The sequence below is a fragment of the Ochotona curzoniae genome, unplaced genomic scaffold, assembly GCF_017591425.1.
Source record: "Ochotona curzoniae isolate NIBS_2020 unplaced genomic scaffold, NIBS_Ocur_1.0 contig_2469, whole genome shotgun sequence".
NCBI lineage: Eukaryota > Metazoa > Chordata > Mammalia > Lagomorpha > Ochotonidae > Ochotona > Ochotona curzoniae.
In genome coordinates this window covers 367,258-389,235 of record NW_024465471.1, presented here as the reverse complement: position 1 = coordinate 389,235, position 21,978 = coordinate 367,258, and the positions used below count along the sequence as shown (strand labels likewise).

Genomic DNA, 21,978 nt, shown 5'->3' with positions numbered 1-21,978 from the left:
GGGAGAGGCACCTGCCAACTGTCTTGCCCGCTACCCCCCCAGAACACCCTGGGACCACTAGCCAGGGCCCCTGCAGAAACAGGAGTAGCTGTTTCAGGGTTCTCACCTCCCAGCCAGTGCATGGCAGTGGACTCCAGGGCGAGGTGGCAGTGAAGGCTGCCACCTGGCTGGGCTGGTTGGGTGGCTATGGGGGTAGGGAGTCAGGCAGCAGCCTCCCTGCCCTGCACTCTACCCTGGGCTGGCTCTGGCTGCTGTTGGGGTCTGAAATCCCTGTTCCCAACCTCTAGGCTCCAGGGCCGCCCCTGGTGGGCAGTGCCCACAGGCCAGGCAGTGGGAGGTGTGGGGAGAGGGCAGCTGTAGCTCCTGTGGGCCTTTACCTGAGCCTGGTAATTCAACCCTGAAGACTGTGGCTACTCCTCAGTGTAAGTCCGCCTGGGGCTGATGGCCACCCCTCACCATGGCAGGGCCCCGCGCCCACACCAGTCCCAGCTCCTGCTTACCGGGGGTGGGGGGGCTGCCGGCCGGGATCGAACAGCAGTTGGCAGTGCCCAGAGTGAGTTGCCGGGGAGTCCCAGCCTCCCTCCCCACAATGCAATCGCTCCCGGCTCAGCTCATCTCTGCTGGCCGGCCCCTCCCGGCCCGCCCCTTTGCCCGACAGTGCAGGGCAGGGCGCTACTTCCCTCTGCTGGTTGAGGTAGGCATGGCAGAGGTCTGACTGTGAGCCACTGCCTGGAGCAGGTGAGACGTGGTGCCCTCGCTCCCACTGCACAAAGTGCCTACTGTGTACACATGGGTTGGCACATTTACACCTCCCAGCAAGACCCGATGGCTATTCTGCTGGCTCACACAGGTAGGGAAACAGAAGCAAGGGAGGCGAGGAAACACACACAGGTGCTCAGCGAGGAAGGGGGGCTGCTCTCTATCATTTGAGCTTGCTTCAGACAGTATTTCCCTGTGTTTTATTTTGTTTTGCTTTTCAAAATATTTATTTTTATCGGAGAGTCAGATTTACAGAAAGAGGGAGAGACAGAGAGGAAGATCTTCCATCTGCTGATTCACTCCTCAAGTGTCCGCAAAGGTTGGAGCCGAGTTGATCCAAAGCCAGGAGCCTCTTCCAGGTCTCCCACGCAGGTGCAGGGTCCCAAGGCTTTGGGCTGTCCTCCACTGCTTCCCCAGGCCACAGGCAGGGAGCTGGACGGGAGGCAGGGTCACCGGATTACCAACCAGTACCCATATGGGATCCCAGAGCGTGCAAAAGGACTGTAACCACTAGGCTACTGCACTGGGCACTTGTTTTATTCTATTAATTTTTTTTTTTTTTGAAAGGCAAGTCAGATTTACGGAGACAGGGAGAGACAAAGATCTTCCACCCACTGGTTCATTCACTAAATGGCTGCAATGGCCAGAGCAAAGCCAGGGAGAATAAGAGCTGGATGGGAAGTGAAGCTGCCGGGACTAGAACCGGTGCTCATATAGGATCCCGGCACGTTCAAGGCGCCAGACCCGCGGTGACTTTTTTTTTGCTCCTTTTTGGCTCATTCGAAGTCCCAGCTCATCACTGACAGTGACTTCTATTCCAACGGAAAGTTGGCCCTGAAGCCGACTTTTTCCAGTATTCCTTCCTCTCCACCTCTCCTGAGATCAGCAACAAACCTTAGGTTCCAAATGTGGATCAAGCTCCAAATGAGAAATGAAGCACCCATTCTATACTGCAAGTTCCACGCTGCCACTTTTTGCCAGGCCCGCGGCCTCTGCACCTTCTCACCCCTGCCCTCCTGGGTGCTGCCTCTCTTGCCAAGGGCACCTCCGAGCCAAAACCCAGGGCCCCTGGAGCCAGTGCAGTGGTACAGTAGGCTTAGCCTCTGCTTGCAGCTCCAGCACTCCATATGGGTGCTGTTTTGAGTCCTGGCTGTTCCACTTGTTATCCAGCTCCCAGGGTCCAGCTCAACTCTCTCCCCCATTGAAGGTTGCTCCTCTCCCTTCTCTACCTAGTGTCTGTCAAAGTTCTTTGTGTCTTTATTTTTTTTTTTAGATTTATTTATTTATTTGAAAGGCAGAGTCATGCACACACACCTTCCTTTCTTCCTCTTCCACTCCCTAGGAATGGCCTGGTCTAACCAAAAGGTACTCCACTGTAGCCTCCTACACGGGTGGCAGGAACTCAGGTACTTGGGCTGTTGTGTGCTGCCTCCATGCACATCGGCAGGAAGCATGATCACAAGTTTGTAGTAGCTGGGACTTGAAGCAGGTGCTTTGAAATGGGAGGCATGTCTTCCATACAGTGGTTTAACATGCTGTGCCATAATGCATGTGCTGCGCCCATGGTTTTCTCTTTCTCTCTCTCTTTTTTAAGATTCATTTTACTTTTATTGCAAAATCAGATACACAGAGAGGAGAGACAGAGAGGAAGATCTTTCGTCTGATGATTCACTTTCCAAGTGGCCGCAATGGCCAGAGATGAGCTGATCCAGAGCCAGGAGCTTCTTCCGGGTCTCCCAAGTGGGTGCAGGGTCCCAAGGCTTTGGGCCGTCCTGCACTGCTTTCCCAGGCCACAGGCAGGGAGCTGGATGGGAAGTGGGGCAGCCAGCATATGAATCAGTACCCATATGGGATCCTGTTGTGCACAAGGTGAAGACTTTGGCCACTAGGCCACCACGCCAGGCCCAACCTATGGTTTTCTAATGGGCAGATCTCTGCAGTTTTAGGTTTCAGCATGGCTCATGCAATGCTCGCTCGTGTCTCACTGCTTTGTTATCCATCTGTGTGTCCATTCACCCATCCCTTCCCTTCCCCAGCCCCAGGTATTATTTCAGCAGCGAATGGTGAAGCTGCTGCCTGTCACCCATTTAGCTGGCTAGCATCTATTCATTTCTCAGTTGTGTATCACTCTATCATGGCAGTCTATTAGCTGTCCATCTATCTTCTCTCAGTTACTATCTAGCATCAACTCATGTTTTGCGGTGACTGCTCTTTGAACTGGCCCACACAGTACTGAGGAGCCCCACAGTGCAGGGCAACCGCCATCTCTGCAGAAGCACAACAGCTCCGTCTCCCCCAAAGGCAGCTCTGCACACCCCCCCCCCCCCCCCCCGCCGCTGCAGCCGCAGCCACCTTCGTCTGCTTTGTGCCTCCGGGATTTCATCCTGCCTGGCTACCGTAAATGGCAGCGTAAGATGTGTGACAGCACTGAGCATGACTTCGGGGACACAGCAGTGCTTTCTTGGTTCACGCATGTCCCAGGGACATGCCACATGCTGTGTTTTCAGCCATCAGTACACCCCACGTTTCCATCCTGCAGGCCACTCTGACCCAAGTCCACACTCCTGAGTGTGGCCTACAAGGTGTGCCAGCCCAGCCCCTTTCTTCACTTGTCCCTGAGCCTGGCACAGGTCGAGAAGTCTGAGTGCCCATGCTCCTCTCCCACAGAGCCTGGAGGGTAGAGCGCCTCCTTTCCTAAATTCACCCTTTCTGCCCGCCTCCCACAGGTGGCCTGCAGCCTCTCCCTTTGTCCCCGAAGCTCCACCACCAGGACACGAAGGCAGGTATGTGCCTTCCATAGAGGTCTTTACTGAGGGGACAGAGGGAGCACCCAGCCGGAGGGCTGAGGGCCGGGGAAAGGCACATGGCTGTGAGGTCTCCCTTTGCGGCGAGGGCTGGCCTTGCACACATGGCGCTCCCTGCCGACCCCTCTTTGGCACTGAGCTGGGAACAAGGAGCCCTCATTCTGGCCTGGCCCCAGAGGCAGCTGGCAGTGTAGGCTGGTGGAGGGCAGGGTAGCGTGGAGGGAGCACAGTGGCCACCTCCTTTGCTGACAGGTGCTCCCACTGGCAACTGACACAGCTTCAAACAGGGACGCCAATAAATTAGGCTATAGGGACAGTGGGACAGGCTATGCTGGACAAGTTTCTCTGGGGCTCCTTGGGCCCACTGGTGCGGTAAGGAGGGTACAGACGAGAGCTCCGTCTGACTAGGGTTACTATTTGGTTGCTTCCATGGCAGGAAGGGTGTCCCGTGGGACTGCAGCCTTGGTTGGCCACCCTGGGGGATGGCATGTGAGTGATGGACTGTGGGGTTTTGGAGGGACTGAAGAGGCACGGGCCCAGAGCTACTAACCCCAGGCCACATTCCCTGTCCCTTGAGAAAAGTACAGGACATAGGAATTGGGGAGCAGCTCCCCAGGAGAGGGATGAGGGGTGAGAAATGCGGACTAGGCAGTAGGGCACCACCCTGAATGTGCCCTCATGGGCAGGGGTCCCCAGGGTTCACTGGGGTCTTTTAGGAAGGTCAGGCCCAGGGCAGGGCATCCTGAGGCCATGGAGAGGCATGCAGGGGTGAGCAGAGGGCCAGGAGGAGGGCGAGAGTGGGGGGGGGTGGTGTTGCTGCTTCCTTCATGTGATCCGAGAGCTTGGGGATGGGCACAGAGTTGTGCAACAAGGCCCTTGATCAGGTGGGGATGCTGGGGCCTGGCAGGCTGGGGGTTGTCAGCTGCCCTGGGTTCGCGGCCTCGCCTAGGATCTGGCAGAGCTCCTGCAGGCGTCGTTGCATCTTGGGGATGCCGGCCAGCTGCTGCTCCAGCCGCTGCTTCTCCTCAGTCAGGCTCAGACGGGCGGCTGAGTCCAGCTTCTCAAACTTCCAGCCGCCTTCGCCGTCGAACTGCAGCAAGTGTGTGTGGTACTTCCTGGCCGGCAGAGAGACCAGGCTGCTGGCTGCCCCAGAGGCAGTTCCCCTGACCCCAACTGCCCCTGGGAGTAGCCCTGGCCAACCCAGGCTGCAGGAGGCACTCTAGCCTCTCTGGTGCAGGCTTGCAGGGATTCCTACCACAGGGAGGGCCGGTGGGTGATGGAGAGCAGCGCAATGCCGGCATCCTTGGCTGCCTGGAAGATCTTGCCTTCCACGTCGATGCTCACGGCGCTGGTGCACTCATCCAACAGGGCATACTTGGGCCTTGGGGGCAAGGGCTGGGCTGTAGGCTGCCAGCGCCAAGTCCTGCCACCCTCTCCAGCCCCACCGGACTGCCCCCTTCCCCCATTTCCCCGCCCTGCTCTGGTCTTGCTGCTGGCTCTGGTCCCCGGGGCTCACCTGTGGTAGAACATGCGGGCCATGCCAATCCTCTGCTTCTCTCCTCCAGAGAGCACATCCTTCCAGTCACATACCGCCTCCCAGCCTAGACAGTGGACAACAAGCTCCACTCGATTCAACACAAACACAGGGCCCTGGCATTCTGTGACTGTGTCTGTCTCAGCCCCTCCCAGGATGGCAAGATTTCGGCACTGCCACCGTGGTGGAGCAGATAAAGCCACTGCTTGTTATGCTGGCATCCCTATGGGTGCTGGTTCTAGTCCTGGCAGCTCTGCTTCCCATCCAGCTCCCTGCTTGTGGCCTGGGAAAGCAGTGGAGGACAGCCCAAAGCCTTGGGACCCTGCACCCGTGTAGGAGACCTGGAGGAATCTCCAGTCTTCAGATCGGCGCAGCACTGGCCATTGTGGCCATCTGGGGAGTGAACCAGCAGATGGAAGAGTTCTCTCAATCTGTAACTCAGCCTTTGAAATAAATAAAATAATAACAATAATAAAAATAACAAGAGTTGGGACTAGAATTGGGACCCTCCTAAAGATAAATTGTAGATCTAACCCCCAGTACCTGAGTGTGACCATATTTTGAGGAAGGGCCTTTCCACAGCTGATCAAATTCAAGTGGGGTCATTAGGGCAGACCCCAGCCCAGTGTGACAGGCGTCACCGTGCAAAGGGAACATTGGGGCATGGAGGCACACGCACAGGAAGGAGAGTGCATAAACACCCAGGGAAGATGGCCACTGCTGAGCCACGCCCTCATCATGGTCACTGAGCATCCTGCCCTCATAGCCCAGGAGGAACCTTGACCTCAGGAAGCAGGAATGCCCCATGGTGTAGCTGAGGCTCCTGGTTGGGAATGTGATGGCAAACAGGGGCCCTATCGAAGAAGCAGCTGCCACTCCCTTCAGTGTGTAGCAAGTAGCCATGGCTGAGAGCCCTGGATGGCAAGGGCTCCTGTCCTGAGTGGGGGCTCAGCCAGGCCACCTGTGCCAGTGCTGCTCAGCGGGGTGAGCCAATAGGACAGGGATGCTTCAGTTCCTTCTGTCCCATCATCTGGCTGCCCCGAATGACAGCCTAGCTTACCTTGTGGCGAGCTGCCCTCATGACAAAGTTCTGGCCAGTGGAGTATGAGTGCTCCATGCATGGCAGACTCACTTTCTGCCTGCTGTGGCCAAACTTAGACCCTGACAGGCTGTGACGGCTGCCATGGGGCACAGGAGGAACAGGGATGGGAGGCCAGGCCAAACTCTGAGCCTGGCTCTGACCTCGACACCGGCCCCCTTTTCTACACAGGTGCACAGGCTCAATGCACAGCAGGTACTTGAGCAGGGCTGGACACTGCACCAGTCTCAGATTTCAGGGAGCCAACTCCACGGCCTCCACTACGCCCCTGCATTGGGACACCCACCGCTCTCCCCTCACTTGGCAGGTGTCAGAGAACAATGACACTGGGCAAGGCCCTCTTCCTCAGACGAGATCATGCTGCCGCAACCTGTCCCTCCCTCTGGCAGCCCCTCTCCCTGTCCCTTCACTCTTCCTCTGCCCCCAGTCCGAGTCCTTGGATATGTGCCCTCGACTGCCCATGGCCCCATGCTTTGGCCTGCACTTGGCTGGAATGCAAAACTGATTTTCAGTTCCTCCCCTGTCTGAAGCCTTCCCAGGGCTCCTGTCTTTACTCAGGCCAGGCCCAGGCATCTTCCCGGCCCAAGGGGCCCTGCGGAGCCGGCTGCGGCTGGCCAGGGCGACCATTCAGTAGTCTGCAGCTTTCAGCTCAGAGCTTTTTTCCCTAGAAGGGGCTGTCCCAGCCTCTGCGATGAAGGCAGTGGTTTGCGGCCCAGCCCCTGCCATCAGCTGTGCACTTGTGCCCCTAGGGGCCACGTGTGTGTTCCTCTTTGATAGATAGGGCTCTGAGAGGCAGGCACCGAGGTCCCAGCTTCACAGTGCCTAGCACTTTGGACTCCTGAGTGCAAAGATAATCTTTATGCCCCGGGGCCACAGGGGGGGAGAGAGGATGGGCTGGCAGGGCAAGCAGGCTCCCCATCTGAGGCTTTGGGACAAAGGGCGAGTGTCACATGTGTGCTGTCTGCCTACCTCCTTCTCGCTGCAGGATGTGGTGCAGGTGCACAACGTCCAGGATGGCTTCCAGGTGCTGCTCTGAGTAGCCCTTTCTGCGCATGTCTGCCACCGAGTCTGGGTAGATCACTTGGTCGCGCAAGGAGCCCACAGACATGTAGGGCCTGTGGCAGAGCTGGACGTCCATCAAGGGCAGGGAGGCCCTGCGCCTCGCAGGGTGCTGGTCTGCAGCTGCCTTCACCCCAGCTCACACCCGGCACAGCTTTCTGGGCAGTGGACACACCCACACTCATGCCCCCCACCATGTGCACACACTTACACACACATATCAGCAAGCATGTGCTGGGCCCCTCACGTCCAGCAAGGACCAATGAATCTACTGGGCCAGAGATGGAGGGAGCAGGGACTCGCCCATCTGGAGCTCTGGGCGGTACCTTGGGGCCTTCTGCTGTGGAGCTGACTCCCCCGCTTTGCCGTGCTGCTGCAGTAGTGATGGGCGAGGGAGAGACGGGGCCCAGGCCCGGGGGCACGCTCACCTCTGTGGGATGTAGAACATGCGCTGCGGTGGGGGCTTGTAGAGTACGCCACCGTAGGTGGGCCAGAGCCCACCCAGGATGCGGAACAGCGAGCTCTTGCCACAGCCGTTGGGGCCTGTGATGAGCAGATGCATGCCTTCCTCCACCTGCAGAGGGCACAAAGGCTAGGCGATGGGAGAGGGCTCCTTCCTGGCCCTCCTTCCCCGCTCCCCTGACTCGGGCCCCAGGTGGACCAATGCAGACCTCTGGGGAATGGGTACTGGGTCTGGAGAGAGCTGAACGCCTAGCTGACACAAGCTGAGGCAATGGACAAGGCCTGGCCCTGGCCCTCAGGCTCTCATACGCCCAGCATCAGTGAACACAAGTCAGTGCTAGCCAAGCCTAGCCTGCCACAACACAGTGAAGGAGTATGCTCCAAGGTCCTGGGTGCCACTCACCGCTGCTACCCACTCCCAGAGTTCAAACACAGCTTCCCCGGCCCCACACTGCCAGTCTCCCTGCCCACCCCCGGCCCTTCCTGTCTTCACAGCTGTCACTGGGGACCCTGGACTTAGCACTGCTGACCTCAGGCTCCCCTTGGAGCTATGGAAACATCTGTTGTTGAAGAAATACTGGACACAGGTGTGGTGGGCCATGTGCAGGCAGCAGGGCTCACGGCAGGGGAACCATGGTCCCCTCCTAACAGGCTCTCCTCTCTCTCAGCGTGGGCCTGCCCTCACTGGGAATTCTGCCCTTGGGGTGCAGGGCTCTGGGGAAGCAGTGTCTGGGTTACCTTGTGCAGCCACAGGTAAAATTGTGTCCCTTAGCCCCGATTCATCCATGGGAGCCTCAGTGCCACTAAGCTCAGAATGTGATCTTATGTGGCAAAGGGGTAGTCACCAAGGTGCTGAGCTGGATAAACAGGAAATCATGCCGGAAGTGGGTGTGCCCTGATGCCACCAGGACTGCTGTCCTCGGGTGAAGGGGGAACTTGGGGGCGAGGGCCGTGGAATGAGAAGAGCTGAGGGCTCAGCAACAGGGGTTTGGGGAGGCCTGGAACAGATGCTCCTGGCAGCCTGCCCCACCATAGCTGGGTCTCAATTACCCAGCTTCCAGGACTGGGGGAACCCACTGCTGCAGTCAAGGCTGCGCGTGTCTGGTCCTAGGGTCCCGCAGCTCTGGATGCTCTGGCAGGTCTGTGGGCCACGTGAGTACTGCTTGGGGTCACCAGGATAGCAGCAGTGTTTGGGGTTTGGTTGCACTTCCAGCCTCTAGCCCACTCTTGGCCTGTTGCCCTCCTGTACCATTGTGAGAGGGCCCTTCTTAACCTTGCTACCCAGCCCTGCTTCCCCATGGCACCACTCCTCGCAGCTATGCGGGTTGCCCTTCTCTTGGTCCCTGTTGGGCCTTGGCAGCTAATGGCTGTGGGGGCTCCCAGAGTGGGGATGCCCTGCATGCTCCCCTAACTAACCCCTGCTTTCCGGAAGGAGTGAAAGGAGGAGAATCTCCCTCCTACTTCTCCCTCACCTCCAGCTCTGGTTTTCCTGTAACCCACAGCACTCTGGCTGTAGCACAGGTGCCCGGGGAACTTTGAGGGCTCCCCCAGCTCCTTCCGCATATCTGTGAAGCAGGACCCCAGACTGCAGAGCAAAGTGGCTCAGGCCACTAAGGGGTACCCGAGTCCCTGTGCCTTGCCTTTGTCAGCAGGGGTGGCAGGACAGGTGATGAGCAGCTCAGAAACACCTGGCTGGCCCTTAGCCAGCCCTGGTAATAGCTAATCCCTTTATCAGCTCTGACTCTACTGCCCTAATACTAATAAGCAGAGACACGTTGGTATGTGACCCTGACCTTGGCTTCCCTGCCACGCAGATCCAGGGACAATGGCTACTGCCAGCACAGGCAGGTGGGAAGTCAAGGGTCATGTGCCACGCAAGCAGCCCAGTGTAGCTCACGCATCAAGGTCGGGGTGCTTCCTCTGTGAGACCTACCGTGATGCTGAGGCTTGCCACGACCACCTCTCCCGCAGGCGTGATGATAGGGATGTTCTCGCAGATGATGCCCTGCTCCACATCTACCACCTGGCCTGCAGCGAGATTGTGTGCAGGGCTTGGGCTGTCCTCCCGCGCACCCTGCACACTGCTTCACCCACACTCCACAGGCCAAGGGGAACAAACCAACATTCTACTCTCATCCTGTACCAACACTGCTACTGGGCCTCAGGAACCGGAGGCCACTCTGGGAAGGAAACCACCGGGGACCTGCTGGGCAGCCCTGCTCTCCTTAGGGAGAGCCCCAAAGGACAGAATGGGGCTAGGAGTGAGGAGACACCCTTACCTCGGATTTTCAGGGGTGTGTCCACTCGAACACCTGACCGTGTCACAGTCCCACAGCCCACCTGAGCATCCTCTGACTCTCCAGGCCTCTTAAAACGACAGTGCTGAACATCTTCAAAAACTTGGAACATCTCATGAACCCGGGCTGTGTAGCCAGCCAGCTCGGTCACCTGCACAGAAGATGACCCTGGCTTAGCCCCTGCCAGTTGAGAGGATGGCACAGCAAGGCTGGGTTCTGGGCCTGAAGTACCTCCTTGTACGAGGACATGATCCGCTCAATGGCATCTGCGGCAGCTGTCAGGAGGTTGCGGGCAATGGTGAAGGCTTCTGTGCGCTCGCTCACCAGCTCCTCCTCCTTTTTCTCCATGGCTGCCTTCTTAACGTCTTCTGAGTCTGGGGAGCATGAAGTGGGGATGGAGGGCAGGTACAAAGACAGTGAGAAGTCACACAGTGCTGCAACAACCTGGTATATTTCATTAAGGGAGAGTAACCCCAGCCTCACACCATACACTAATGCAGAGTGAATCACAGGCAAACACAGAAGAGTTCACACAATGAAACTTTTAGAAAGGGATCGGCTTTGTGGCATAGCAAGTTAAGTGATGCTGGCATCCCATACTGGAGGGCTGATTCAAATTCCAGCTGTTCCAATTCTGATCTACTTCCTTGCTTATGACCTGGGAAAGCAGCAAAGGGTGCCCAAGTCCTTGGGCTCCTGCACCCACGTGGGATATCAGCATGGAGGTTCAGGCTTCCGGATTCAACATGTTCTAGTCCAGGCCACTAGCCATTTGAGGAGAGATCAAATATAGAACATGGAAGATTCACACCCCCAACTTTGATTCTCCTCCCCGTTTCTAGTTCTGCCTTTCAAATCAACCAATCCTAAACAAAATAAAACTCTTAGAAGAAGAAAATATATGACACTCCATGATCTTGGGTATGGGCAATGGACAGTAAAACCACAACGAACGAAAGAATCTCAGAGGTGTCAACGTGGTAGAATATAATACGGTAAGTTTTAGCCTATGGCACTGCTATCTCATATGGGCTCCTGGCTGCCCTGCTTCTTTTCCAGCTCCCTGCCTGTGGCCTGGGAAAGCAGTAGAGGATGGCCCAAAGCCTTGGGACCCTGCACCCACGTGGGAGACCCGGAAGAGGCTCCTGGCTTCAGATTGGCTCAGCTCTGGCTGCTGCGGCTGCTTGGAGAGTAAATCATCAGACAGAGGATCTTCCTGTCTGTTTCTCTTTCTCTGTGGAAATCTGCCTTCCCAATCAAAATCAAAATCAAAATCTTTTTTTTTTAAAGAACCATAGAGCAACTAACCCTATTTTTGTCTATCAAAGAACATGATCAAGAACATAAGAAGGGAACATACAGGCCGGAGGCAAATATTTGGAAAGCACATATTTGATAAGGCTGTGACATCCACAATATATAAAGAATGTTTACAACTTAACAACAAAGAGACCCATCCCTGAGCAGCACAGGCCTTTGCAGAGTGAACTCTTGCAGGGCATGCGCTGTCTTCCTTCCCCTCTTGAACAAACAAATCAAGCAACCAAACAAAACACCCAGGGGAAAATCATCCAAAAAGATTTGGCCAAACAAGATCAATAAACTCCCTAGCTCGTGGAATGATGTGGCATATGATTTGCCATTAGGAAGTTACACGTTCAAACCACGAGAAACTACCTCCTCACAGCTGCTTGGCCGCCACATGTGGGCCCACAGACTCACTCGGGCTTGCTCACAGCGGCAGTGCTACTTACGGTCACCAGAAGGGCCAAACGACCCGCTTGTCCATCAGTGGATGAATGGACCAATTGTTTGTCTATAATGGAATATGATTCAGCCATAAAAAAGAAAGAACTGATTCTCTGAAAAATACGGATGGATCTTGGAAACCACTGTGCTCAGTTACTGAAGCCAGACCTGACAGGCTTCATGGTTGTATGAGTCCACTAATGTCCCCAAGAGGCTCAGCCACGGGGACAGGAAAAGGTGTGCGGTTGTCAAAAGCTGGCAAGGGGAGGGTAGCTGCTAATGGGTCGGTGCTGATAGTTGCACAACTCCAGATACATTAAAAACGGCTGAATCACGAGCATCAAAGGCTGGAATGCCTGGCATGAGAACTCCAGCTTAATAATACTGCTGCAAAAACTCAGCCGCGCAAAAAAGAAGAAAATCCTGTGATTTGTGGCAACAGGATGGGATGAGGGGCCGTCATGTTAAGGAAGATAAGCCAGGCACAGAGACAGGCATTCCGTGATTTCGTTCGCATGTGGGATCAAGAAGGGCTGTTCTCTTCGCAGTTGAGAGAAGAACAGAGGCCATAGAGACTAAGCGTGGAGGGCAGCGACAGAGCGAGGCCGGGTGACAGAAAGAGGGAGGCTGACATGTCCTCCGCTGTGACAGGCAGCAGTTCTACGTCATTTCTTGAGTGTTTGCTAAAGAACTAGAAGACAGGAGTCAGAGCCTCCCAACACAAAGAAGTGAAGCCTGCCGACGAACCCGGAGAGGTTCAGGACACTGATTTTTGTTTCAAGATTTGTTTATTTTGTTGAAAAGTCACTGATTTGATCCCTACCCATTGTACATGTGCAGTGTACACTGTAAGCACATACAGTTGTCCTGTGTTCATTTAAAACAACTTAAAACTAGTCTACAAAATAAAACCTTCCATCTCTGTCCCTCTAGCTTCTCACTGTATGAGAAAGAAAAGCCTAAACTAAAGCAAAACCCAAACCTCCACCATGCCCTTGGCTGTTTCTTGGCGCAACCTGGCTCCTTCCACCAGGATGCCTTTGCCTTCTGCTCTGCGCTACTCCATATCTGTCCTCCTGGCTCACCCCTGAACCTAGTCACCCAATGCCAGAGCTGTCCGTCTTTGAAACGAGAATTTATGACCGTCACTGCTGTGCCAATTTCTCCCTCATATACTCCCTTGAGGCCATGCCCTTGACCCCCATACCATGGCCATGCTCTCTTTAACCTCTAGTTTTCTCCTAAGAGCTGCCCCTTAACCTGCTTTTGTGCTAGTTTCTGTGATCACGCCCATCTAGCTACTGCCAATGGCCCTGACTCATTTGACTCTTGGAACTCTCAGAAAGCTTTTCACACAAGGAATTTTTGGAAGTGGCAGAGGGAGTAGAGAGGAGGCCGACTGACGGTTCTGGACCCTGGTAGGCAAGCAGCACCCAGTAGTAAGGCCTCAGGGTGGCAGGAAAGAGGGTTCCGTGAGTAGCCCAAGAACTCCATCCAAAGGCCGGTGTGGCTCTAGGGTTGAGGGTCTCGTGGGGACAGGGATGGGCTGGGAGAAGGAGCACGGGTCAGCTCAGAGCTGTGGTCACAAGACAGGGGCCAGGAGGGATGGGCAGAGTGCCTCCCAGGGCCTACTGGGGCCCTGTCTAAGAGAGCAGGTGACTAAATCTGGCTGGAGAGATGGGGGTATGAATCCCGAAGCCTAAGGTCCTAAGGACAGAGCCCCAGCAAGCGGCCAGGAGAGCCGGACAGTCACTAGCGACCATGGGAGTAGCCAGCAGGTACATGTAGCCAGAACACCCTGGCAATAGCTGGTACCTTTTAGAACAGGAAACAAACTGCCCTCTGCAGGCTCCCTCAGCTCGCAGGGAGCAAAGGCCCTCCGAGAGGCCCGGGAAGGCCTCTGCGCTGGAGTGGAAGCTATAGTTCCCCCGCAGGCCAGTTGCCCCTAGCCAGCTCTCCACAATCTAAGGTTGGGGAGAGACAGAGTGAGCAGCTCCAGCTGTGACGCAGGCAGGGTGCTGGCGCTGGGCAGGGCAGGAAGGCAGAGCAAGGGAAAAAAGGCAGCAAGTTGAGGTAGGCCGTGCCAAGAGGGAGCCTGATAGCAGAACCCGGCAGAGTAGAACAGGGAGCAATCTTGGCAGCACATGCGAAGGCCCCGAGGCAGAATCCTGTGTCCTCTGCAGGAGTAACAAGAAGGCCGGTAAGGCAGGAAGCAGATCGGGCGCAAGGGAGGAATGGAGCCTTTCTCAGGTTTCAAAGATAACCTTTGAAATATTGCTTGGAATCACCTACAAAGCCTTGCACAGCAGAGGCTCCAAGTTTCCAGACTGTAAAGGAACTAGACAGCCATGGAGACAGTGGCTGCAGCCGTGGGTTGGCCCACATGCCTGGGAACCTTGGGTCTGGGTGCCTGTGTGTGACTTTAGGCCACCGTTTCCATGGAAGCCTATGTGGTGAAAGTAGTTGTCCACTCTGGCGCAGTTTTCCTCTTGAGAGGGACATGGACGGTTGAGGGTGCACAGTCCGAGGTGGGGGCACAGCAGGGAGAGAAGCAGGGGCCTTCTGTTACTAAGATGAGTCAGGCTGCATTGGCCACCTGCAGCTGCAGAAAAGGTTGCCACCACAATGGACAAACTTGAAGTGCTTGGACCGCAGAGCTGAACTGGAGGGCTAGCAGGGGGAGGGTGCAGATCCCCCAGGGCTAGGCATCAGACCTACAGCTTTGCTCCTTTAGCTGGGGCTCCAGGTGCAGGGAAAAAATGGTCACCCTGAGAATCTGTAATTATGTGTCTGGGCTTTGAGTGAATACTACCTCCACGGTCAGGACTGCGTCCTCCTGGCCAAGCTGAGAACTGCCCATGAATAAGGCCTCCACCTGGCTAATTACTCCCGGAGTGCTTGGTACAAACAAACCCAATAGGTAGCAAGGAATTACACACTGCATGGGGGTCACTGGACTCCTGGAAGCGCTGCCTCAGAGTCCACAGGAAGTGGGCCCCACCCCACCTGAGGGAAGGGGGCACATGCCCTCCTGAGGAGAAAAGCTATCAGCTGGAGAGGGATTGGGGGGATAAGTGTGATCCATATGGTACCCAGGAGTGGGGATGGTGGTGCAGGGGTGAAACCACCACTGGGGACGACCACATCGCATGTCAGAGCACTGCCTACAGTCCTGGCTACTCCATATCTGACCCATCTTCCTGCCAATGTGCCTGGGAAGCAAGCGGTTGGTGGTTCAAGTGCCTGCAACCTTGCTACGTACATGGGAAACTCAGATGCAGTTCTAGACTCCCAACTTCTGCCTGGCCCAGCAGTGGGTTTTGTAGCCAGTTAGGGAGTCAGTCAGTAAATAGATCTCTCTTATTCTGCCTTTCAACTAAATAAATCTTTAATAAGATGGTATCCAGCATCAAAGCAGCGTCTCAAGAGAGATGGAAAGAACATATTTACAGGAGCCTGGTGCCATGGCATAGCAAGCAAAGCCTCTATCTGTGGAGCTGGCATCTTGTAGGACACTGGTTCGAGTTCCAGCTGCTCCACTTCTGATGCAGCTCCCTGCTAATGCACTGGGAGAGCAGTGGAGGATGGCCCGGGTGCTTGGTCCCCTGCACCCATGTGGAAGACCTGGGAAAAGTTCCTGGCTCTGAACTTCAAATCAGCCTTGCTCCAGCTATTATAGAAAATCTGTGGAGTAAACTAGCAGATGGAAAATTCTCCTTCCCTCCCTGCCCCACCTATAATTCTGTCTTTCAAATATAAACTAAGTAAATCTTTTTTTTTTTAGAAATGAAAAAAAAAGCTACATGAAATTTATGTACTAAAAAGCAAATTTCTTTTAAGCTTCCATTTGATATAGAACCAAATACTACTTAGAAAAACAGTCCCTGAAACATTAAAAACAAAAAACCTTCAGAGTAGACTTGGCTGAGCCAGTGAGCGGGTGTGCGGACTGTGGGTCTGGGGAGGTTGAAGAGACAGCTGGCAGGAGTTGCAGGAGAGAGCAAAAGGGATCTTGGGTGACATTTGATGAGATAGTGGCTGAAAAGACTCTAGAAGAACGCATTGCCCTGCACTCACGTATGTCCCCAGGACCTACAGCAAGTCTCAACAAGGAAAACCAGAAGCCTGCGTCTGAGTACACGGCAGGGACACTGCACATGGATGAGGAGAACGGAAAGAAGATTCTAAAAGTTCCCAGAAGGCATTGCAGGTTACTATGGGAAGGCAATTACACTAACAACCCCAGAAAAGGAGAGATGTTGTCAAAAAGAAAGAATGGGGCTGGTGCCGTGGTGTGGTGTGGTAGGTTAAGCCTTTGCCTGCAGCGTCAGCATCCCACATGGGCACTGGTTCATGTTCTGGCTACTCCACTTCCTATCCAGTTCACTGCCTGTGGCCTGGGAAAGCAGTGGAGGATAGCTCAAAGCCTTGGGACCCTGCACCCATGTGGGAGACCCGGAGGAGGCTCCTGGCTTCAGATGTGCCCAGCACCGGCCATGGTAGCCATCTGTGGAGTGAACCAGCGAATGGAAAATACCTGCCTCCTTCTTTCTGTAGCTCTGTCTTCCAAACAAAACAACAACAGACTGACAGAAAGTAACTGTCCACCTAGATTCCCACACTCAAATAAAATTTCAGCTCGGGAATAATGATGAGATAGACATTTCTGGACAACAAAATAATCACGAACTTTCCAAGATGAAACCCTTGCTGAAAGGACTCTCCACGATGCCTATCTGGAAGAAAATAACTGAGCACAGAAGAGCCTAGGCTGAAGAGTATGGCGGGGGGGGGGGGCAGGCACCCTGGCAGAGTGGGTCAGGCTACCAACTATGACACCGATGAGTGCTGGTTCAAGTCCTAGCTGCTCCACTTCCCATCCAACTCCCTGCTGATGCACTTGGCAAAACAGCAGAAGACCCAAGTACTTGGACCCCTGCAACCATGTGGGAGACTCTGAGGGTGTTACGGGCTCCGGGCTTTGGCCTGGCCACTATTTGGAGGAGTGAATCAGTGCCTGCAAGATCTCTCTCTCTGTCTCTCCTTCCCTTTCTTTACAACTTTTGTCTTTCAAACAAAACAAATAAATCTTTTTCTTTTCAATAGGAGGGTGAGCAAAGCAATGAGTAGACTCGTGGGTGAGCTCAGATGCACTGACAGGATGCTGGCAGAGCCCAGAATAAAACCCCTAACTTTCTGTTGGCTATGCTCATATGGACTGGATGGTTCTTCCAGGCAAGCAAGCACTGAAGTCTAGGAAAAGGGCGCTACTGATGAACTCAAGGCTGTTTTTAGGGCTGGTGTCAGCATTAAGCTTCTGCCTGTAGTGCTGGCATCCCATATAGGCACTGCTTCATGTCCTGGCTGTTTCACTTACATCGAGGTCCCTGCTAATGGCCCTGGAAATCACTGGAAGATGGCTCAAGTTCTTGGGCCCCCGCACCCACATAGGGAACCTGGCTCCTGGCTTTAGCCTGGTACAACTTTAACCATTGCAACAATTTGGAGAGTGAACCAGCAAATAGAAGATCTCTCTCTCTCTCTCTCTGCTTCTCTTTCTGTAACTCTGCCTTTCAAATAAAAACAAATCTTTAAACACAAAAGACTTTTTAGATGTGTGTGTTATCATTTAGAGGGAACTTCCAATAGACTGAAAACAGAGTAAAATGCAGACCGCTAGAGAAACAAAAGGGAACAAGGAACCCCAGCTCATGACTGCACGAGGCAAAGGGGGAAGGCCTAGGTTGGGCCTCTGACTTGCCACCTGTTAGAGCCAACTCAGGGCTGGGAACACCAAGGCTTGGCTAATGAAGGGGCTCAGACAACATCCTCCCTACCTCCTCCAGCTTGGGCCGAGCATAAGGCAGGGCCGAGGGCACACGTGCAGTCCTGGGCTTGGCTGAGTGCTCCCAAGGAGTGTGTGCAGGCTGGAAGGCACCAAGGGGCTACAAAGCCAGCCCGCCCAAGGGGGCCGGCACATAGGGCGGCAGGCTGGATGAGCAGCCTAGCCACGAGGCTCTCACCTGACTCTGAATAGCCAGTGGCAGTGATGATGGGCACGGCTACCATGAGCAGGCCCGAGGCGCTCCACACATACTTCATGAGGAACTGCTCCAGCATGACGTACCACAGGCGTTCCAGCAGGATGAGGTGGATCTGCGAGGCCAGGTCCTGGTAGGAGCGCTGCAGCAGTGCCAGTTCCACCTGCACGGGAAACAGTTGTGGCAACTCCTGGGCACGGGGCTGGGGGCAAAGGGGAGAGCCCTCAAGCACCATTTACATGCTCTAAGCCACTCACTGGATGGGCTGGCAGACATGGCTGGGCAGGGCCAGGGGCTCAAATTTGAGGTGGGAATAAGGGACAGCCTGATATTGCGGCTCGACTCCCATGCCATGTGTCACCTCTCCAACGTAGACCCATGCAGGCCCATGGCAGCCACCTTGTACTGCTCTGCTCCCTGCCAGCATTCCCTTGCCACTGCTACTCAGGCAGAACACTGTCCCTCACCTACCCCCCCCCCCAAAGATCATTAGCTCTTACCATTCTGCCCTGAGTAACCAAAGATGAACAGAGGAGAGCCAACGGCAATGCTCTCGCTTATGGAAAGCTCAGTTCACCCACTTTGGCCTCCTTAGGCCGCATGGACCTCTATTTTCCCATGGTCGCTCTCCGTGAGAAAATCGCAAGGCATTTTCCCATGGCAACCCAGGCGAGCACACTCTTTGGATTGGCTCTGCTGCCTCCTACTCTATAGCTCTCCTTCCAGCGCTGGCTGCCATGTGCCACCTTTGGATGGGGTAAGGCGGGAAAGGGGCGGTAGCAGGCAGGAAGCAGAGGCCCCAGGGATTAGGAAGTGCTCCGGGGAAGCGGGCTGTGGAGTCTTGGATCTCCTGCCTGGTGCACAGCACACGCCCAGCCCTGCCTTACAACAGCTTCCCAGCCCGGCAAAGTCTGCCCAGCACTTTCTCATGCCTCCCTGTGGGTCTGTGTCTCACTGCATGCATACGCTCATGCGCATAGCATGACCAGTAAGACACTGAAGCCCAGAGAGGCCAAGCGGCCTGCCTCAGCTCACACAGCCTGCAGGGAGCAAGCAACGTGGGAACTTGGACCACACTGGCAAGACTGTTACAAGCAGATTGCTGTGAAGATGTTCTGATCACACCTGCTTTGTGATCCAGCGCGAGGAGGCTGAGCCTGTGCCTGGATGTGCGCGTCAGCAAGCCTCTGCTTTGAGGTGCAGCCAGTTCCGTCTGCTCTAATGTGCTGGCCCAAGGCTGGGCTCTGGGTCACAGGAACCTCAGCCAAGGGGCCTGCCTGCGGAACCACAGTCCCACAGCAAGGGGCGGACGACCCCTCACGGGGGACTGGGGTCCCACAAAGTCTTGTGTTAGTGTAAGTTCTCCAGTCAAAGCGTACACAGCCAGCCTCTGGATGCCCCGTTAGCGCCCTTCGGCCCAGCAAGTGAACCCTGTCGGTGCCATTTCCTGAAGCCAGTCCACAGCAAGCCCTTCAAAGCACCAGGCGGCCCTCACAGCTCAGCTTCCTGCAAGCCCGGGGACCCCTTCCTGAAGTGAGCATGCCTCCACTGAGCTCCCTGGCGAGGCACACTTGAGCTGGCAGGGGTGCTGGCCAAGCCTGACAAATGTGGCTGCGAGGAATGTGCCAAACTCCTCACCCCGGGCCATGACTGCCTGCCAGGGCGTGGTGGCTCGGCAGGCCGGGAGGAGACCCAGCTCACACCCTGCTGCCCCTCTCTTCAGACAAGACTGCCCGGGCCAAAGGCCACCGCAGCCAGGAGCAAGGGTCTAGGCCTCTGGGAGACTCTTGCCGCGGCCCCTCCCCCAAGAAGCCGGGGGAACTGAAACCCGAGTTGCAGGAGCAGCGGCGGGGCCGGGGCAGCAGCGTCCGCAGGCACAAGGGAGGGGCCGAGGCGAGATAAAGGGAGCGCTGGCCCGGAGTAACCCCGCGCGCAATCCCGGCTGGCCTCGGCTCGGCCCCAGCCCGCCAGGCAGCTATGCTCCTGGGACCCAGGCGGAAGGGCGGCCACACCGGGCAGGGCAGCTGCTGGGGGAGCAGGAAGTTTGTTCCGCCGGCGGCGGCTGCGGGGACTCACCATCCCCAGCTGGAGCTGCTGCGGGGAGGCGGCCGAGCTGGTTGGTAGTTAGGAAGGCTCAGGGCTCCAGCTGGTGGCCTTGACCCCAAGCACTGCCGCTGTGCCGTCGCGCTGGGAGCTGCTCGTTAACCTCGGCTTGGGCTGAGTCATACCCATAATGCCTGCTGCCCTGCCGGCCAGCCCTGCTGGACGCCGGCCTTCAAAGGGCCTAGGGGCCCAGGAGAGGCTCCCCGCACACTGTCCCCGCGCCCAGCCGGCAGGCGTCTCCTCAAACCGCTAGGATCTGCAGCTGCAAGTTGAGGACAACCTGCCTGCCCAGGAGAGGAAGTGGAAGGCCTGAGCAGCACGCAGGCAGCATAGCCCCCCACCCCCGCCTTCCTGCTCCTTCCGTTCTGCACCCAAGACTGCAGCTGTCCAAGGCCCTGGCCACTCGCCGCTGCCCTTCCCGCGGCCTCCCCAGACCACGGCCTCGGCTGGCCCGGGGCTTTCCCCACTGCTGCTAGGCGCCTGCCTGGGGGCCTGCCATGCCCAGCACCCAGCCCGTCCCACCTCATGGCCCCCATAGAAGGCGATCTCCTCTGAGTTGGCCACCACACGAGAGTGCATGTAGCGCAGCTCTCCCTTCCGCCGGGCTTCCTCGGCCACCAACTCGCCAAACTTGGGCGAAAAGGCCCGCAGCACGTTGGCTGTAAGGAACACCACGAGGCCGGCGATGGCCGAGGGCCAGGCTGTGCCGGCGCCGCGGGAGCGCGCTGCTCGAAGCAAGGTGTACGAGGTGACGGCCACATCCAGGAGCGGCTTGGTGAGGTTGGAGTAGAGGTGGGCCACGGAGGCGGCGAAGGCGACCACATCCTCTGTCAGAGACTGGTCCGGGTTGCGCAGGCGCCCGTCCATGTTGCTGACTCGGTAGTAGGTCTGCTGGGAGAAGTAGAGGCTGTAGGCGTGGGCCACCAGCCGGCTGCGGAAGGCCAGGGCCAGCTGGCCCTCCAGGTAGCGGATGGCACTGTTGATGAAGGTGGCAGGCAGGGCGATGAGGAGCCACTGCAGCAGCTGCCAGCTGAAGGCCCGCGGGTCCTTGCGCACGATGCAGCGGGCCAGTCTTCCGTCCAGGCGGGCCACGTACACCGACAGGAAGGTCCGGCTCACCAGGGCAGTAGAGTGCAGCGCCAGCAGCCCTGTCTCCTTGCACAGGACCCGGGGGAAGAGCAGCCGCAGGAGCCACAGGAGTCGCTGCAGGAACACCCGGTTCATGCCAGCTTTGGCTGCTGTGCTCCCAGGGGCCTCCTGCGTGGGCTCCCCCCTTGGCACCTGGGGAGAGCCCCTGGTCAGGCCCAGGCGCTGTCGCACCAGAGGATAGAGTTTGTGGGCTCCGTAGGCCGCGAGAGCCATGATCACGGCCGTGCGCTTCAGCGTGGTGGCCCGCGAGGGCCGTGGCGTGGACAGCACCGGCATGTCACCGGGGCAGGTGCTCAGGCCCGCGTGTGCACACCCCCTCCCCCCGGGGCTGGGCCTGGGGCCTGGGGTGGCGGTCGACGCAGGCGGCTGGAGGGGGTGGTTGCTGCTCTCACTCCGAGAGACTGTCCCTTTAGGTCGCTCGGGCTGCTGCTGGGGCCCCTGGTGCGCTGGGCTCAGGACCCTCCAGGCTCCAGGCTTCCTCAGGCAGCCCAGCTGGAGAAACCGGGATCCTGTGGCGTGTCAGTGCCCCCAGAGCCTCAGGAGGTCTCGGGCAGAGGGGCTCCTCTTACCCTCTACCTCCTTCTCCTCCCCCGATGGCCGCCCCTGCCCGGGGCACCAGGCGCGTCCGTCCGCTCCGCAGCCTGGCTGAAGCGACAGTGACTCCGCCACCGGCCTCGAATCCCCACCCACCCAGCCCTCCCTAGGGGCGAGCCGGGGGCAGGGGAGGAGGCGGAGTCCGGGCGCGGGTCGCCCCACCCCGTTCTCGCCCCACCCCCTGCCTGGACCACAGAGACGTGGGCCGACCGCGCGGGCTAGACCGGCTGCCCGGCCTTCCCGCCAAAGCTGCGCCGTTCCGCCGCCGCCGGAGGGACGCGCTTTCCTCTCAGTTCTCGGTGCTCGGCACGCGGCTAGGGGGCGGGGC

At 56.9% G+C, this 21,978-nt stretch overlaps 1 protein-coding gene across 4 annotated transcripts; it reads right to left on the bottom strand.

The window, feature by feature from the left end:
- Window positions 1-4,184: 4,184 nt before the first annotated feature.
- ABCD1 (ATP binding cassette subfamily D member 1) lies at window positions 4,185-21,952 on the bottom strand. 4 transcript variants are annotated; one of them, XM_040974580.1, is made up of 11 exons: window positions 20,430-21,952; window positions 17,787-17,967; window positions 10,246-10,388; window positions 10,058-10,165; window positions 9,867-9,868; window positions 9,651-9,801; window positions 7,684-7,829; window positions 7,166-7,311; window positions 5,080-5,164; window positions 4,819-4,944; window positions 4,185-4,678 (listed from the first exon to the last, which is right to left on the bottom strand). In XM_040974580.1, the coding sequence occupies exons 1-11, from the start codon at window positions 21,330-21,332 to the stop codon at window positions 4,444-4,446; spliced, it is 2,226 nt and encodes a 741-aa protein (XP_040830514.1). In that variant the 5' UTR covers window positions 21,333-21,952; the 3' UTR covers window positions 4,185-4,443. The 4 variants fall into 4 exon arrangements, with proteins under 4 accessions (XP_040830514.1, XP_040830515.1, XP_040830512.1 ...); XM_040974581.1 differs by having other exon boundaries at window positions 10,246-10,364; XM_040974578.1 differs by lacking the exon at window positions 9,867-9,868 and having other exon boundaries at window positions 9,651-9,745; window positions 9,997-10,165.
- Between the last annotated feature and the right edge of the window lie 26 nt (window positions 21,953-21,978).